Source organism: Canis lupus, chromosome 20, assembly GCF_003254725.2.
Source record: "Canis lupus dingo isolate Sandy chromosome 20, ASM325472v2, whole genome shotgun sequence".
Lineage (NCBI taxonomy): Eukaryota > Metazoa > Chordata > Mammalia > Carnivora > Canidae > Canis > Canis lupus.
The window spans coordinates 37,287,904-37,303,374 of record NC_064262.1 but is presented as its reverse complement, the minus strand read 5'-3'; the positions used below and the strand labels follow the sequence as shown (position 1 = coordinate 37,303,374).

The 15,471-nt window shown below is 56.7% G+C and overlaps 1 protein-coding gene across 1 annotated transcript; it reads left to right on the top strand.

Annotated features, from left to right (window-relative positions):
• Positions 1-528: 528 nt before the first annotated feature.
• Positions 529-14,555, top strand: LOC112665900 (inter-alpha-trypsin inhibitor heavy chain H3). The gene is made up of 22 exons (XM_025456143.3): positions 529-734; positions 1,326-1,346; positions 2,356-2,522; positions 2,620-2,724; positions 2,995-3,157; positions 3,554-3,667; positions 4,747-4,872; positions 5,161-5,277; positions 5,505-5,673; positions 6,269-6,394; positions 6,697-6,878; positions 8,102-8,287; positions 8,452-8,591; positions 9,278-9,432; positions 10,108-10,125; positions 11,388-11,411; positions 11,673-11,708; positions 11,854-11,967; positions 12,633-12,837; positions 13,516-13,688; positions 13,901-14,012; positions 14,334-14,555. The coding sequence occupies exons 1-22, from the start codon at positions 642-644 to the stop codon at positions 14,461-14,463; spliced, it is 2,676 nt and encodes an 891-aa protein (XP_025311928.1). The 5' UTR covers positions 529-641; the 3' UTR covers positions 14,464-14,555.
• Positions 14,556-15,471: the final 916 nt, after the last annotated feature.

Genomic DNA, 15,471 nt, shown 5'->3' with positions numbered 1-15,471 from the left:
GGCTTCTGGAGGCTGGACTCAGGTCTGGCAGGAAGAGAGGCACGAGGTGCAGACAAAGGGGTGTGCCAGGGGGAAAGAGTGAGTTCAGAAAAGCAAGCTGGAGCCAGCTCACAGAGAGGGCTGGAGCGAAGGACCTGGGCTTTGTCGTTCCCCTGGGGCCTCGAGGACCCAACGAGGGTCGTGAGCAAGGGGTGCAGCTGTGGAGATCTGAGCCTCAGGGCGACAGGCCCGCTATGTGCCCTGGCTGCCTGGAGAAGGCTGGAGGGCTTCCATCCAGGAGGCCAGACCCCAGGCCATGTCAGTGGTGCAGGTAACAGGCAATAGTGCTGAGATGCCCGTGGCTTTCAGCAGGACGCCACACCCTATGAGCACCCCCGCCCCCCAGGGAGCTGAGGGCCCAGTGGCCAGCACACAGCGTCTGCTTTCCCCGGGAGCCTCCATGTCCCAACACTGTTGACAGTACCCATTGGCCCCCTTGGTACAGACAGATCCAGGACCTGTTATTCCACCCACTCCCCAGCTTCCCCAGGGGAGCCCCCCGCCTTCCGCTCTTCCCGTCCTACACTGCAGGTCATTGACCCCAGTTGGAAAACATCAGGCTCACCATATAAGGAGCATAGGCCGGACCTGTGTGCTCAGCGATGGCATCTGCATGGTGGCCCTGCCTCATCTTGGCCCTGCTCTCTGGCTTGGCGGCCTCTGGCTTCCTGAGAAGCCCCTCCCGGCCACTGGGGGTAAGTAGCCCCGTCTTCACCCTCTAAATGTGTCACATTGGCAGAAGCGACAGGATGGACAGTCCTCTATGTGGGGAGAGGAGGAGGCAGAGGGCTAGGCAGTGAGCTGCAGGGGACAGCGTTGGGTGTCGGGCTCTTAAATCTCCCGTGACCTGCATTTCCCCACCTGTCAACTGGTGATGCACCAGAAACAGCTCCCCTCGCTGAGGGGCTGTGCAGGTCCACATCTGAGACAAGGACAGACGACTCCAAGAAAGGCTGAGCCGTTGGTGGGGGCGTTCTGGGGTTTGGGGCCCAGGGAAAGGCAGAGGGAGTCAGGGTGTGTGGGGGCAGGGTCAGAGGTAGTTTGGTTCTCCCAGCCCTACTCTCCTGGGACACCTGGAGACCTGCCCTATCTGGGCCTCAGTTTCCCCATATACTCGGAGTCCTTCCTAATCTGAAGTGGCTCTGGGTGGGTCCTATGTCCAGAGGCCCCTCAAGGGGTATGTGTATAGGGGATCTGCTGGACCCTGGCCTCAGCCCAGAGCCTGCTCCCAGGCTATGGTGGCCTTGGCCTTGGCCTGATTCCTGTGTTTGTCTTTGTTTTTGCAGAAACGGAGCCTCCCGGAAGGGGTGAGAACTTTCACCAGGGATGGGGGTGGGTGGGTGAGGCAGTGCAGGATGGAGCTGCTTGCCCAATAGCAGAAGGGGTGGGCCATAATGAAAGGGCCCTCCCAGTTGGCACACAGCTCCCAGCCCTGCCCTGACCGACCCCCATGCGACTCACCAACTCTGGGAAAGAACATGCCCTCAGACCTCTCTGGATGCAGCCCGTGGCCGTTCTTCCACCAGCCCTTCGTCTCACAAACATACCTAGCACTTGCTCGGAGCAGGCCCTGAGCACCAGGCTGGGGACACACATCCTCGTGAAGCACCTTTATATCCTGCTCCACGCAGATGCTCCCTAGACCTTCCCTCAGTCCACTGCCCCCACCAGGCAGGAGGTGTTGGGGACCTGAAGGCCCTCCCCACACATTCTCCTTGGCACAGGAAATAAGTGCCAGTTTGGGGACAGAATCAAGCAATTACCAAAGCAGAGGAGGAGAGCCGGAGTGTGTGTGAATGTGATTGCTTTCAAAGTGGAGGTGAGCCGAAGAGCTAGGGCAGGTGCTCCCCAGCCAGAGATGTGGTGCAGCTGGCACACAGCTGATCAGAAAGGCAGGACCTGTCTGGAGACCTTGGAGCCCTGAGGATGACTGTCCAGAGGGTGATGGGGAACACAAGAGGGTTTAAGTGGGAAATGGACAGTCAGACTGGATTTTTAGAAGACTTCCCCTGGCTACAGCTAGCTGCACAGAAACACATCCAGAGTTAAGGAGGCAGAGCAGGGCCCCTCTCTCTCCTTGTTTCCTTCTCCTCCTCTTGGCACCAATACCCCCTGGTCTCTGATGGGGAAGGAGGCGCTCAGAAAGGCCAGAGTCTTCCAGAACCAGGTGGCCAACTGAATGGGAAGACCGAGGAAACTGAAAGGGCCACTCACCAGGCAGAGGCCCTGGACTCTGCAAGGGGCACCCAGAAGGAGAGCAGCCAGGTGTAGGGGCTGCTTTCCCAGAGGCTGGTCGAGCACTGTCCTCTCCTGCAGGTCAGCAATGGCATCGAGGTCTACAGCACCAAGATCAGCTGCAAGGTGACCTCCCGTTTTGCTCACAATGTCGTCACCACCAGGGCTGTCAACCGCGCAGACACCGCCAAGGAGGTGTCCTTTGACGTGGAGCTGCCTAAGACGGCCTTCATCACCAACTTCACCTTGTGGGTGTCGCCATGGCTGCTGGCTCCAGGCCAGAGGGGCGGGGTGGGAGTGGTCTGGCTCAGCATCAGCCCCCAAGTCTACTCTCCTTCCTTGCAGGACCATCGACGGTGTGACCTACCCCGGGAATGTCAAGGAGAAGGAAGTCGCCAAGAAGCAGTATGAGAAGGCTGTGTCCCAGGGCAAGACAGCCGGCCTGGTCAAGTAAGCGCGGTGCCCCCTCGGCCTTGCGAAGAATGCAGGGGCTCAAGGGCTCTCAGGGATGCAGACGGCGACAGCCACTGTCATGGTCACTCAGAATATTTCATGGTTGTAGCAAAATGTGTCTGTAATGCTTACAGCACTGTCCCACTTAGGAGTGGAGGCAGGCAAGGCTCGGAGTGGGGAGGGATTCTCCTAGGGGCTGGATCTGAGCCGAAGGCCCAGGAAGGGCAGGCTCGCACAGTCTGCAGGGCAGTGTGGTATCCCCTCCAGGGCCTCTGGGAGGAAGCTGGAGAAATTCACAGTCTCCGTCAACGTGGCTGCGGGCAGCAAGGTCACCTTTGAGCTGACCTATGAGGAGTTGCTGAAGAGGCGCAAGGGAAAGTACGAGATGTACCTTAAAGTCCAACCCAAGCAACTGGTCAAGCACTTCGAGGTAATCAATCACCCCTGCAGCTGCTGAAAGTGCAGGGGTGTGGTAGGGAGTGGGGGTGGGGAGGGGTGTTGCAGGAAGGGCCCTGGGGCAGACCCCAGAGAAAGGTTGAGAACCCACCATGGCTGAGGAGCATCGGAGCTGAGAGCCAAAGGAAATGCTTTAGTGCTGGAATGTGGGGGACTGTACGGCAGGTGGTGGGAGAGCTTCGGGGTCACCAACTTGTCTACAAGACTTTGAGGCTGTGTTCTTGCTGGGAGACACCAGGCTTAGCCATCAGGAGTTGTCTGGAGGCTGTCCCTGCGCCCCCACTGACCCTCTCCATTCCCTGGGCCTCATGCTGGAGGCTGGCGTCTGCACTGTCACCGAGTGACCCCTCCTTACTCTTGTCCATTCCAGATAGAGGCAGACATCTACGAGCCCCAGGGCATCAGCACACTGGACGCCGAGGCCTCGTTCATCACCAATGACCTCTTGGGCAGCGCCCTCACCAAGTCCTTCTCAGGGAAAAAGGTGGTGTTCTCAGACCCGAGGTGGGGGGCAGGAACCCCGACACTAATAGGACAAGTGTGAACACTGAGGCTTGGCTGAGGCCAGAGTACATGTATGAGAAGGGAAGGAGGAAATGTCCACAGCCATCCATTCTCTTGGGCCCCCAGCTCAGGAATAAGGGTGCTGGAGGCCAGAGCTGCTCGCTGTCAATGATCTGCCAGAGGGACTGGGGTCCCAGTGACCAGGGGTGCAGGTGGGGACAGGAGAACCATTTATAAGGCCTGGTCTCGTTCTACCTTGGGAAGTGAGCAAGGCAGATTATTGTCCATTTTACAGATAAGGACACTGAGGCCAGAGGGAGTCATTTAGATCTGCCGACTCCACATTGAGGGGAGACGGATGAAAGGGAATCTCTTGGTGATGCTGGCTGGCTCTGGTTCCCAGCTGTTCCGGGCACCTTGTTTGTCATGGGTAGTGAGTGAATACATGTTACTTGAATAGTAAATCTTAGTCATTCAGGATTTCCAAGTCAAAGCCTGAGGAGCATCTTCTCAGAGGGTTGGTGGCTTCTGCAGGGCAGTGCCTTTGCCCTGGACACCCTGCCCTTTCCCTGCCCCCCTCTATTCCCCTCCACCTACCCCCTGTCCTCTTGGCACCCATCACCAGGTCCCATCACACAAATTATCGGCATCAAGGTCTACAGCACCAAGATCAGCTGCAAGGTGACCTCCCGCTTTGCTCACAATGTCATCACCACTGGGGCTGTCCGTGCAAACGTCAAAGTCCCTTCAGGGTGCAGAACCCCTCCCTGAGTGGTTTCTTTGTGCTGAGCCCCAAAGTGGGCTGCACTAAAGAGCCTGAGGGCCCAGGGAACGAGGAGAGACAGAGGCTGAGTCGGACAAGGGCCCTGGCTGCCAAGGAGCCCCTGGTCTCCTCTGAGGGGGAGAGGTGCTCAGGAAGGCCAGAGCATGCCAGGCAGCAGCCGGACTGCCCAGGCGCCCCCGGTCTCCCGCTGTGGGGCTTTGCCTCACCCCCAGGGCGCAGCACGGTAGACCGCCCTGGCCACGCTGAGCGAGGCCCTCCCTCATCACCTCCCCCAGGGCCGCGTGTCCTTCAAACCCAGCTTGGACCAACAGCGCTCGTGCCCAACCTGTACAGACTCCCTCCTCAACGGGGATTTTATCATCACCTATGATGTGAACAGAGAGTCTCCAGCCAATGTACAGGTACCTACCAAGTGGCTCTGCTGGGCCGGCTGATTCTCCAGCACCCGGATGTGGTGAGGACTGGTAGAGGAGGGGCTGCAGCTGCATCTAGTGCCCGGACTCCTAGTCCTCAGCTCAAGGCCGGGTTTCCTGCATGGCTTGGGGATGACAGAGAGTCCAGAGCCTTCATGTGTCATCCTATGGTGGGTGGGAAAGAACAGCTTTTTTCTGGAGCTAATAAAAGCCTGGCTTCTGTTTGCAAGAGTTGCCAAAGGCACGTTGCCTCCAGTCTCTCTCTCCCCTTCCCAGATAGTCAACGGCTACTTTGTGCACTTCTTCGCACCTCAAGGCCTTCCAGTGGTACCTAAGAATGTGGTCTTTGTGATTGATGTCAGCGGCTCCATGCACGGTCGGAAAATGGAACAGGTACTGTCCTCACTGCAAGTGGGGGTGAGGTAGGGAGGGAGACAGGTTTATTTGTAAGTGGACAGAGCTGACATTTCCAGTGGAAGAGGAAGAAGGCGGACAAGATAAAAGAAAGGGCAGAGAGCCTCTGCCCACTTTGTTGCAGAGAGCCCAGGCCCCTGCGCCAGAGAGCTGGCTGTCTGCGGCTCCCTCCCAGCCTCTTGTCTGCTGCTCTGTCTCTTTCCCAGACAAAGGACGCCCTCCTCAAGATCCTGGGTGATATGAAAGGGGAGGACTACTTGAATTTCATCCTGTTCAGTGGGGATGTGATCACCTGGAAAGACGACTTAGTTCAAGCCACTCCTGAGAACATCGAGGAGGCCAGGATATTCGTGAAGAATATTCATGATCGAGGATGTAAGGAGAGAGAGGGAAGAGCAGACTCATCTGACTGCTCCTCTTGGCCTGAGCAGCCTGCCTTCTTCGTGCCTTGGGGCAGAGACGCTGCTGGTCCAAGCTCTGCAGACCCTAGTTGGGGGTCACGGTGGGATGAGGGGGCTCTCAGGCTTAATATTGGGGTGTCTTCTTTGTGGGCTTAGGGAACCCACTCTTCCTTTCTCTCACCCATGATGCCGGTGCCCCGCCAGTCCCAGCAGGCGAACACTGCAGAGGGGCCTTATCCTGGGCTGTTTCTTAGGGACAATGACAAATGCCATCAATACTGCTCCCCTCTCCTCCCAGTGAGCGGGCCTGGCTGTCCATCTGGCAGTTTTCCAAACTGCTTTTGCAGCCATCTTCTGGCAGCCCCAGGAGGCTGGTCCTTTTGTCCCCATTGAAAGAGTAAGTCATTCACCCATCCTTCGCTGACTTGCTCGGTTGGTGTCTACTGAGCACTGCCGCACGTCGGCCAGCAGGGTCCTTGGGCCCAGAGCAGGGCCTGCTGTCCCCACCTCCCCCACCCCTGCACCCTGAGGACACCCTCTCACAGCGCTGTCTGTTGTGTGTGTGCCAGTGACCAACATCAACGACGGGCTGCTCAGGGGCATCAGCATGCTGAACAGGGCCCGGGAGGAGCACAGAGTCCCGGAGAGGAGCACCTCCATCATCATCATGCTGACGGACGGGGACGCCAACGTTGGTGAGGCAGGCGGCGTGGCTCGGAACCAGAGCCAGGGTGCCGGGCTGCCTCTCGCCTCCCGCGCTCTGGAGCCGGTGTGCTGAGGGGTCGGGGTGGCTCTCTCCGCAGGGGCCCCCGTGCCCTGTGAGCCCTGCAAGGGAGGGCCCTCCCTCCCCCTGCTGAGGACTAAGCCCCTGCCCCATCAAGGGCTCGTGGCTGTGACTCCCCCACCTGGCATGTGCAGGAGTCAGGTATCTCTAGACAGAGCTGCTCCAGCTGGTTGCTGGGCGGGGCTGGAGTGTAAATGCACCTTTCTCCTGCAGGGGAGAGCAGACCCGAAAAAATCCAAGAGAATGTACGCAACGCCATTGGGGGCAAGTTCCCCTTGTATAACCTGGGCTTTGGCAATAATCTGAATTATAACTTCCTGGAGAGCATGGCTCTGGAGAACCACGGGCTGGCCCGGCGCATTTATGAGGATTCCGATGCCAACCTGCAGTTGCAGGTATGCCTGGCCTTGCACACCTGCAGGAATGGGGCTCTCGTTACTTCCTCAGGCAGCTGTTCCATTGAGTGACAGTTTCACCTGTTAGAAGGAGCCTCCTCTTGGGCTCACATCGACCCCTAGCTCCCTCTTATCCATCAGTGGTGCTTGATTTTGTCCTCGGGCTACACAGAGCACACCTGCTTCCTCCCCAGGAGTGCCAGATCAAATACAGGACATCTGGTCAAATATGAGTTTCTGAAAGACCATGAAGAGTTCTTTAGTGTAAGCATGCTCTCCGTGTTGCCTGGCACGCTGTGTTCGCTTGCTCTGCGGCTATAACAAAGTACCAGATGCTGGGGGGCACCCACAACAGAAATATATTGCCTCACAGTTGAGCCTAGAAGCCCGAGATCCAGGTGTCAGCAAGGTTGCTTTGCTCCGAGGGCTATGAAGGCAGGGTCTGTTCCGGGTGTCTCTCCTTGGCTTGTGGATGGTCACCTTCTCCTTGTCTCTTCACATCGCCTGGCCTGCGTGCGTATCTGTCCCTGGGTCTAAATTGCTCCCTTTTCAGAAGGACACAGGTTACATTGATTGGAACCCACTCCAAAGTCCTCATTTTAACTGAATCACCCCTGTAACCACCCTAAACCCAAAAGAGGTCACGTCTTGAGATACTGGGGCAAAGGATTTGAACGTATGTACTTTGGGGGTATGCAATTCATCCCATAACAGACATACTTATACTAAAACGGGATTTGTTGTTTACCCAATCTTCAAATTCAGCTGCACGTCCTGTGTTTTCATTTGCTAGGCCTGGCAACCGCATCCCCTCCCGCGCAGGTGACAGTGCCTGCACCTCTGCAATGGAGCCCGCAGGTCTTTCCTCCTCTCCTGGGGCCCGCGCCCCATGTCACATCCTCTGCTCTGCCCCTCCTCCTTTCCTCTTCTCTTTCTTAGTTTCATTCCAACAAACATTTCTCAAGCACGTTCTGTGTGCCAAGAACTCTGTGCTTACCTTCCTCTTCTTCCCAGGCTCTAGCTGGTAGGGGGTGCAAGCAGGGAAGGCTCCCACAAACTGAAGGGCACAGTCAGGACCACAAGGAAGTGGAGATTGAGAGCCAGGACTGGCCCAGCCTGGGGGACTCAACACCTGGGGAGGCACCAGTGGGCACCTGCCCACTCCATCCTCTCCATGTCTGCCTGAGGACCTGAGATGACCAGGTCCCCCTTCTGGGCTCCAGGGCTTCTATGAGGAGGTGGCCAACCCACTGCTGACTGGTGTGGAGGTGGAGTACCCTGAGAACGCCATCCAGGACCTCACCCAGAACGCTTACCAGCACTTCTATGATGGCTCTGAGATCGTGGTAGCTGGGCGCCTGCTGGACGAGGACATGAACAACTTCAAGGCGGATGTAAAAGGCCACGGGGTGAGCTGGGCCAGGGCCAGGATGTGTGCTGTGGACGGGGGACCGGTGCCAATGGGGCTCTGGCCTCCCGGCTGATGGTCCAGCGGTGGTAGCCCTCAAATTGGGCCCGCCTTGTCTAGGCCTCCAGCGCTCCAACCTCTGGCCTCCTCTCACCCTCACCTCAGGCCACCAATGATCTGACCTTCACAGAGGAGGTAGACATGAAGGAAATGGAAAAGGCTCTGAAGGAGCAGGACTACATTTTTGGGAACTACATCGAGCGGCTCTGGGCCTACCTCACCATTGAGCAGCTGCTGGAGAAACGGTGATCCTGGTGACCCCTCCCATAGCCAGCCCCCACAGCTGGGCCCCGGACACTGCCCCACCACCTGCCTGTACTTTTGCCCCTGAGCTGGCTATGCTGTGGGGGAGCCACACCCCGGAATGTGCCCCTCCATGTACACTCCTTGCTGCCTTCTCCTCTTCTTGGCCCAGCCCCCAGCATGTGTTTTTCCAGGGGCAGAGCCCAGTCTGACATCTGGGGCTCAAGCAGCAGCCTAGGAGCACGTCAAGGGCAGGGGAAGGTCTCAGCAGCCCTTACCCCATACCCAGCATGGGCCCATAATGATGGTGAGGCTGATTATAACCGATGGCTGGAGACCTAGGCCCTCAGCCCCCGGAAGGCAGGCCCATTTGAGAGCATTGCGCCAGCCTTCCTTTAGGTGGGATAAGCCTATAAAGCCTCTGGAGCAGGGGCTGGCAGGTTCTGAGTGCTCAGGACATGGACGCGATCGTGAGGGATTGCTGTGATGCCATTTCAAGTCCCTTATAGCTGAGGCCCAGATTCCGATGCAGCCCGTCCATCTGTCCCAGGGAACTGGTGAACCAGTCTTTTCTGAGCACTAGAGGGTTCTACCCCAGGGAAAAGGCAGTCCCAGGCTACTTCTGGGGCTCTTGGCCTAGTGCTGGGAGTCAGAGCACTGGAGCTGACACCCCTGCCCTCCCCAACAGAAAGAATGCCCATGGTGAGGAGAAGGAGAAACTCACAGCCCAGGCTCTGGACCTGTCCCTCAAGTACCACTTTGTGACTCCACTGACCTCCATGGTGGTGACCAAGCCCGAGGACAATGAGGACCAGACAGCCATTGCTGACAAGCCTGGAGAAGGTGGGCCTGGCAGGAAGGTGGGCATGGAGGCCAGAACTCGAAGGCCGTCCAGCCCCCAGGCCTTGGGTGCCCAGAAGAAGAACGGGCCAGGCTGACAAGACCCAGACTTACTGAAGATGGGCAGGTCCAGGGGGCATAGAAGGAAATCTGGCCAAGAGTTGGGGAGGATGTTATGGAGGGAGTGAGGCCACCAGCATGGACAATGGATAGGGGGTGAAGAGGAGCCTCTGAATCTCTCAAGGGATAGGAATCAAGGGACACCTTGCCCAGGGTCATTTCACAGAAAGGGACTTTGGCTACAGCATGGAAGTGTTCAGTTAGGAAAGCACTTCCAGCTTGAAAGTTAGGCCCAGAGCATGTGCCTAGGGATTGTGAGAGGAGCAGACCTCCAGAGCTGGAGCTTGACCAGGCCCAACCTGACCCCGAGAGGGGACTCCTAAGTGTCCCTGTACCTGATGTGGGGATTGGGGGATTGACATGGAGAAGCACAGGAGGCAAAGAGCTGGCCCAGGCCAGGCTCCGGGTCTCTAGGAGCCCCTGGCTCTGGTGGGGAGGAGCAGTGTGTTAGGGGGCCCACAGCTTGGGGCTTCGTGGACAGGCAGCAAGTTGATGACATTGGTGCTGACACCGGCAGTTGGTTGCTGCTGACACATTTCTCTTCCTCCTCCCTCACAGGGCCTGTGGACACGGAAGGTGAGCTTCAGCCGGCAGTTGGGCGGGTGTCCCAGGAGGGGGACAAGAGAGAACCAATGAGGCTTTTCCAAGTGCCCAGCCCAGAGAAGGGCCCTTAGGATACCTGCACTCAGGTCACAGCTCTGCTGCCAACTCATGAGCCACCATGGTCTGGGCTCTGCCTTCTCCGAGCCTCATCAGGCCCTCGTCGGTTGTTTGGAGGTGGCTTCCTCCAACTAAGGAGGGACAATCAGTAGCAAAGCATGATGACCTACAAAACTTAGCAAATTCTCATGTCAGGAAATGATGCTACATTAATTCCACAGCAATCCTCTAAAGGAGTCCTCTCGTGGTTCTCATTTTATAATGAGGAAACTGAGGCACAGAGAGGCTAAGTCTATTCATTGGAGGACTTAGTGAGCAGGTGGCCAAGCTGGGACTTCAGCCCAGGCAGCCTGGCTCATGTGCCCTCACTGGGATTCACAGAACTCTGGGCCTCTCTCATGATCCAATCGCATCCTCGCCCCAGTAAGCACCCCACTCACCAGGCAGGACCTCCCACCCCCTACCTGCCTGCTCCTGCCTCCATCAACAGATGGTTCCATCTGAGCAGCACATCTGGCCGGGCTCACTGCTTTCCCCTTAACACGGGTCTGTCAGATGCAGTCACTGGTGTGCATACATGTGGGCATGACTATGTATCTGTGGGGCGGGGGGTATTACTATCAAGGAAAACAGATGGCTGTAAGCTTCTAGGGAGAGGGAGTTTAGGGGCATGGGATGGTCTGTTGTGAACATGATTCATGACAGAGAAGCAGATGATCTCATGGTGTGCATTTTAGCCACATCACAATGCCATGTCCCTGGCATAAAATTTATATCTCTCTTGGGGCACCTGGGTGCCTCTGTGGTTGAGCATCTGCCTTTGGCTCAGGGCGTGATCCCGGGGTCCTGAGATGCAGTTCCACATCAGGCTTCCCGTGGGGAGCCTGCTTCTCCCTTTGCCTGTGTCTTTTGCTTCTCTCTCTGTGTCTCTCACGAATAAATAAGTAAAATCTTAAAAAAAAAAAAAAGTTACATCCGTATTACCACCAGTCCTAGAAAGGAGTTCCCTGGGCACCTCCCATTTCTAAAGCTTGAATTAAGAGTCACATCCTGAGCCTCCACCTGTTGGGTTGGGCCACACTGGAGACTGGTAGTCTCAAGACAGGCAGAAGGCATAGGGTTGGGGAAGAGGGAACCCTTAGACCTGCTCATGCCTGCCCTTTGGCTTCTTTTTGCAGCTGCACGCTCCATGGCTTACCTGAGTGAGTATGCGTGGTGGCCACAGCCCCGTACCCCGAGGGCACTGCCCAGAGAGTGACCCTGGGCCACGCTTTCTTCTGGTGTCTTTCCTGAGTCAGCTCTCTGGAACAGACAGATGGCTGGAGTCCTGAGGAAATGGGGTGGGGGGGTTGGGAGCTCCGGGGAAGCAGGAAAGGGAAGGGGATGAACCAAACTCTGGCTCTGGGTCCTGGCGCCTCCGCAGGCCTGTTTGTTAAGTTCAGCCTCTCTCTTTGCTTCCACAGCCAGCTACCAGCCTCCTCAAAACCCCTATTACTATGGTGAGTGTCCCCGCTCCTTCTGGGGTGAGACCCAGGCCCCAAAGCCCAGCGCCTCCTACCATTGGGAGTCTACCCGCAGGGGCCAAGAGGTGAGGGGAGGCCCCCCTGGAACTATGAGCCAGCCCTTTCTGTGATGTGCCTTCAGTGGATGGGGACCCCCACTTCATCATCCAAGTTCCGCAGAAAGATGATGCCATCTGCTTCAACATCGATGAAGACCCAGGCACGGTGCTGCGCCTCATTCAGGACCCCATCACAGGTGGGAGCTGGGGCTGGGCCTGGGGGCAGGGCTGGGACCAGGTCCTCACTCTGCCCAACTGTACCACCTTTCTGTGTAGCTTATACCCCAAGGGGGCTGTTTAGAGCCACAGGCTCACCACCGACCCAGGACCCAGTGGTGTTAGAGAGGTGGTTAGGGCTGAGGGTGGCCCAGGAGCAGCCTATGTCTGGGAAAGCTTTCTTTGAACACCACTGCCTGGTCCAGACAGGGGGCAGGTCTGCAGCATGGTCCCTTCACCACCAGTGTGACTCAGGAGAGTCTAGGACCAGAGAGGGTTGGCTCTGAAGTCCTGGTCTCACTTGGGGTCCCTACCCTGCTGCCCCTCAGCCAGGCTGGGTGGAAGAGAAGGCACATCCTAAAGACCAGCCTGGACTCAGAAGGCCTCACGGGGGATCCCTGGGTGGCTGGGGATCCCTGGGTGGCTCAGTGATTTAGCACCACCTTCGGCCCAGGGTGTGATCCTGGAGTCCCGGGATCGAGTCCCACATTGGGCTCCCTGCATGGAGCCTGCTTCTCCCTCTGCCTATGTCTCTGCCTCTCTGTGTGTGTGTCTCTCATGAATAAATAAATGAAATCTTTAAAAAAAAAAAAAAAAAAAAAGAAGAAGGCCTCACTGGCCTCTCACTGCCCCATCCCTCTGGCAGGCCTCACAGTTAATGGGCAGATCATTGGTGAGAAGGGAGGCGACTCTAACTCCAAGACCAGAAAGACTTACTTTGGCAAACTGGGCATTGCCAATGCTCACATGGACTTCCGGATGGAGGTGACACCGGAGAAGATCGCCCTGTGGAATGGAGCTGCACAGAGCACCTTCACCTGGCTGGATACGGTCACAATCACGCAGGATGGGTAAAGCCCCGCTACTGGGTCTCTGAGGAGCACTTCTGGCCGAAGGAGCCTTTGAGGGAGGTGGACATATCCTAGGACAGAAGATCCATGGGGGTCATGGGAGAGACTAGTGGCCTCAGAGTTCAGCTCCTGCCCAGGGAAGGGTGACCTCGAGGCCCCAGCCAGAAATGCTACCTGGACAGCTACAGGGCTGGTCTTGAGGGAAGGGCTGTGCAGACATAAGCATTAGCTGGATCTGCAGTCTGATGACACACTAATCCCCATTTTTACCTTCTCTGGCTGAGCCTGTTCACTGAACCTTCTCAAACTGCTCAGCTTCTCCTATGTCCTCAAATCGCCCAGAGTCTACCTACTAGGTCAGGGCAGGGTTGTTACTCCCAAGGAAGAGCTGAGAGGGGTGGAACGTACCCTAGGTCACACAGGAAGCCAGTGGCTGAGCTGAGGATCTATCAGGTCTCCAGACTCCCAGGACAGCCCTGTTTCTGCTTACGGGAGAACAAGGATCCACTCAGTAGAGTGTATAGTGAACACGCACGAGGCATCTTCTCTCCAACACCTCTGAGAGAGTTTCCAGAATCTATGTGTGCCTAGGTGCCGTGTACGGAGGAGGCCCTCCCAAGATGCCCGGTATCATGGCCACCACTGGGTCCTACCTGCTGACCTCCTCTTCCCTCCTAGGCTGTCTGTGACAATCAACAGGAAAAAGAACATGGTGATCTCCTTTGGAGATGGGGTTACTTTCATGGTTGTCCTGCACCAAGTGTGGAAGAAGCACCCTGTCCACCAGGACTTTCTGGGCTTCTACGTGGTGGACAGTCACCGGATGTCAGCACAGACCCATGGGCTGCTGGGTATGGGTTGAATGTTCAAGCTTCAGATTGCTCAGGACACATGGCAGAGGGGAAAACCCACAGGGAAGATCATCCTAGTCACTCGGGACCCAGCACACAGCACCCAGTCAGCCTCTGCATCAACCACAGAAGGCCCATGGCCGTGCTACCTCTGGCGGTGGCAAGGGCTTCCAGCGTGCAGGGGCTGACAGCATGAATGTTCTTGTTCCCAGGACAATTCTTCCAACCCTTTGACTTTAAAGTGTCTGACATCCACCCAGGCTCTGACCCCACAAAGCCAGATGCCACGATGGTGGTGAAGAACCATCGGCTGACGGTTACCAGGTGAGGGGATTCCTCTGACATCCTCACCCTGACCAGGAACAAGGCAGGAGGACCCACACACATCAGCCCGGCAGGCTCTTGTCTCCTGTGGGGCACCTACCTCATTTCCCTCTGGGGTCCTGGCCCCCCTCTATGACTCTTTTAATCAGGAAAACACCAAACTTGGCCCTTTAGAAGGAGTTAATCATCTGATCTCTTGTCCAAAGAGTTCTGGATGCTTAGAATTGGCAACTTCACACCCTTTTCCAGCCTTAAGTCCATGAGCATAGCAACCGTCTTGTCCACACTTGTGTATCACGGCGTCTCTTTCCTTGTCCCCAGGGGCTCCCAGAAAGACTACAGAAAGGACGTCAACATTGGCACTAAGGTCGCCTGCTGGTTTGTCCACAACAATGGGCAAGGGCTGATTGATGGTGTCCACAGGGACTACATCATCCCAGACCTGTTCTGAGTAGACATGTCAGCTCCTGTGGAAACGGCCGGCCAAGCTCTCCTGGCATCCGAGGGAGGGCTGTGACAATAAAGCCCAGGGGGACACTGCCACCAGGCTCTGCATGCTTCTGTGAACCCCTGCTCCAGGGAATAGGCAGGTGGCTCCAAGCGGGGGCTGGGTGCTGCGACAGTAACTCTCTGGGCCTCTCCACTGAGGCTGGTGAAAGACGGGGTTGGCTGGGGTAGCACGTTGGGGAGCCAAATGTATGATGGCTTGGGAAGGAAAAACCAAGAATTGACTCTGGTGTGAAGGGGCTCTGAGAAGTCAAGAAGGGTTGAGTGCATTCCAGAGTCCAGCAGGGTCATAAGGAAAGTCAGGGGTCATGGCTCAGTAGCTCCTATCAGGCCCTTGAAGATCTTGTGATGATGCAGAAGCAGAGAGTGCTCGGGAGCAGACGGATCCTGCAGTTCATTGTGGATGTGATTCATCCCTCCATCTCCCCATTATCTAGCCAGCCACCCCCTCACCCATCTACCAGCCATCTATCCCCCCATCCCCTATCCATACATCTATCCATCCTCCAATCCATCATCCATCCATCCATCCCCCCCCTTTTTTTTTTAAAGATTTCATTTATTTATTCATGAGAGACACCGAGTGAGGCAGAGACACAGGCAGAGGGGGGAGAAGCAGGCTCCACGCAGGAGCCCAATGTGGGACTCGATCCCAGAACCCTGGGATCATGTCCTGAGCTGAAGGCAGACCGCCCAACTGCTGAGCCACCCAGGTGTCTCTCATTCATCCATTTAGCAGATAGACCAACATTCTGATTCTGGGCCAGAATCTAGGGGCGCACAGCTTAGTAACTGGTTCCTCTTTGCCTGGGTGCCCCAAGTTTGCTGTGAGCTAGTCTGGGAATTCCTTTGATCCTTCAATCACAACTCATGGTGACCTGCTCTACCCCCACAATAAGTCCTGGGTGGAGTTGGGAGGTCAGACGGAGATTCCCAGAGGAGGGGCTCTGAG

What these genes read in the sequence shown, in the direction of transcription:
- LOC112665900 (XM_025456143.3), top strand. Translation starts at nt 642, where the DNA reads ATGGCATCTGCATGGTGGCCCTGCCTCATCTTGGCCCTGCTCTCTGGC. An exon ending in TCAAAACCCCTATTACTATG is followed by an intron (nt 11,709 to 11,853) that starts GTGAGTGTCCCC and finishes ATGTGCCTTCAG; the next exon opens with TGGATGGGGACCCCCACTTC. An exon ending in CATTCAGGACCCCATCACAG is followed by an intron (nt 11,968 to 12,632) that starts GTGGGAGCTGGG and finishes TCCCTCTGGCAG; the next exon opens with GCCTCACAGTTAATGGGCAG.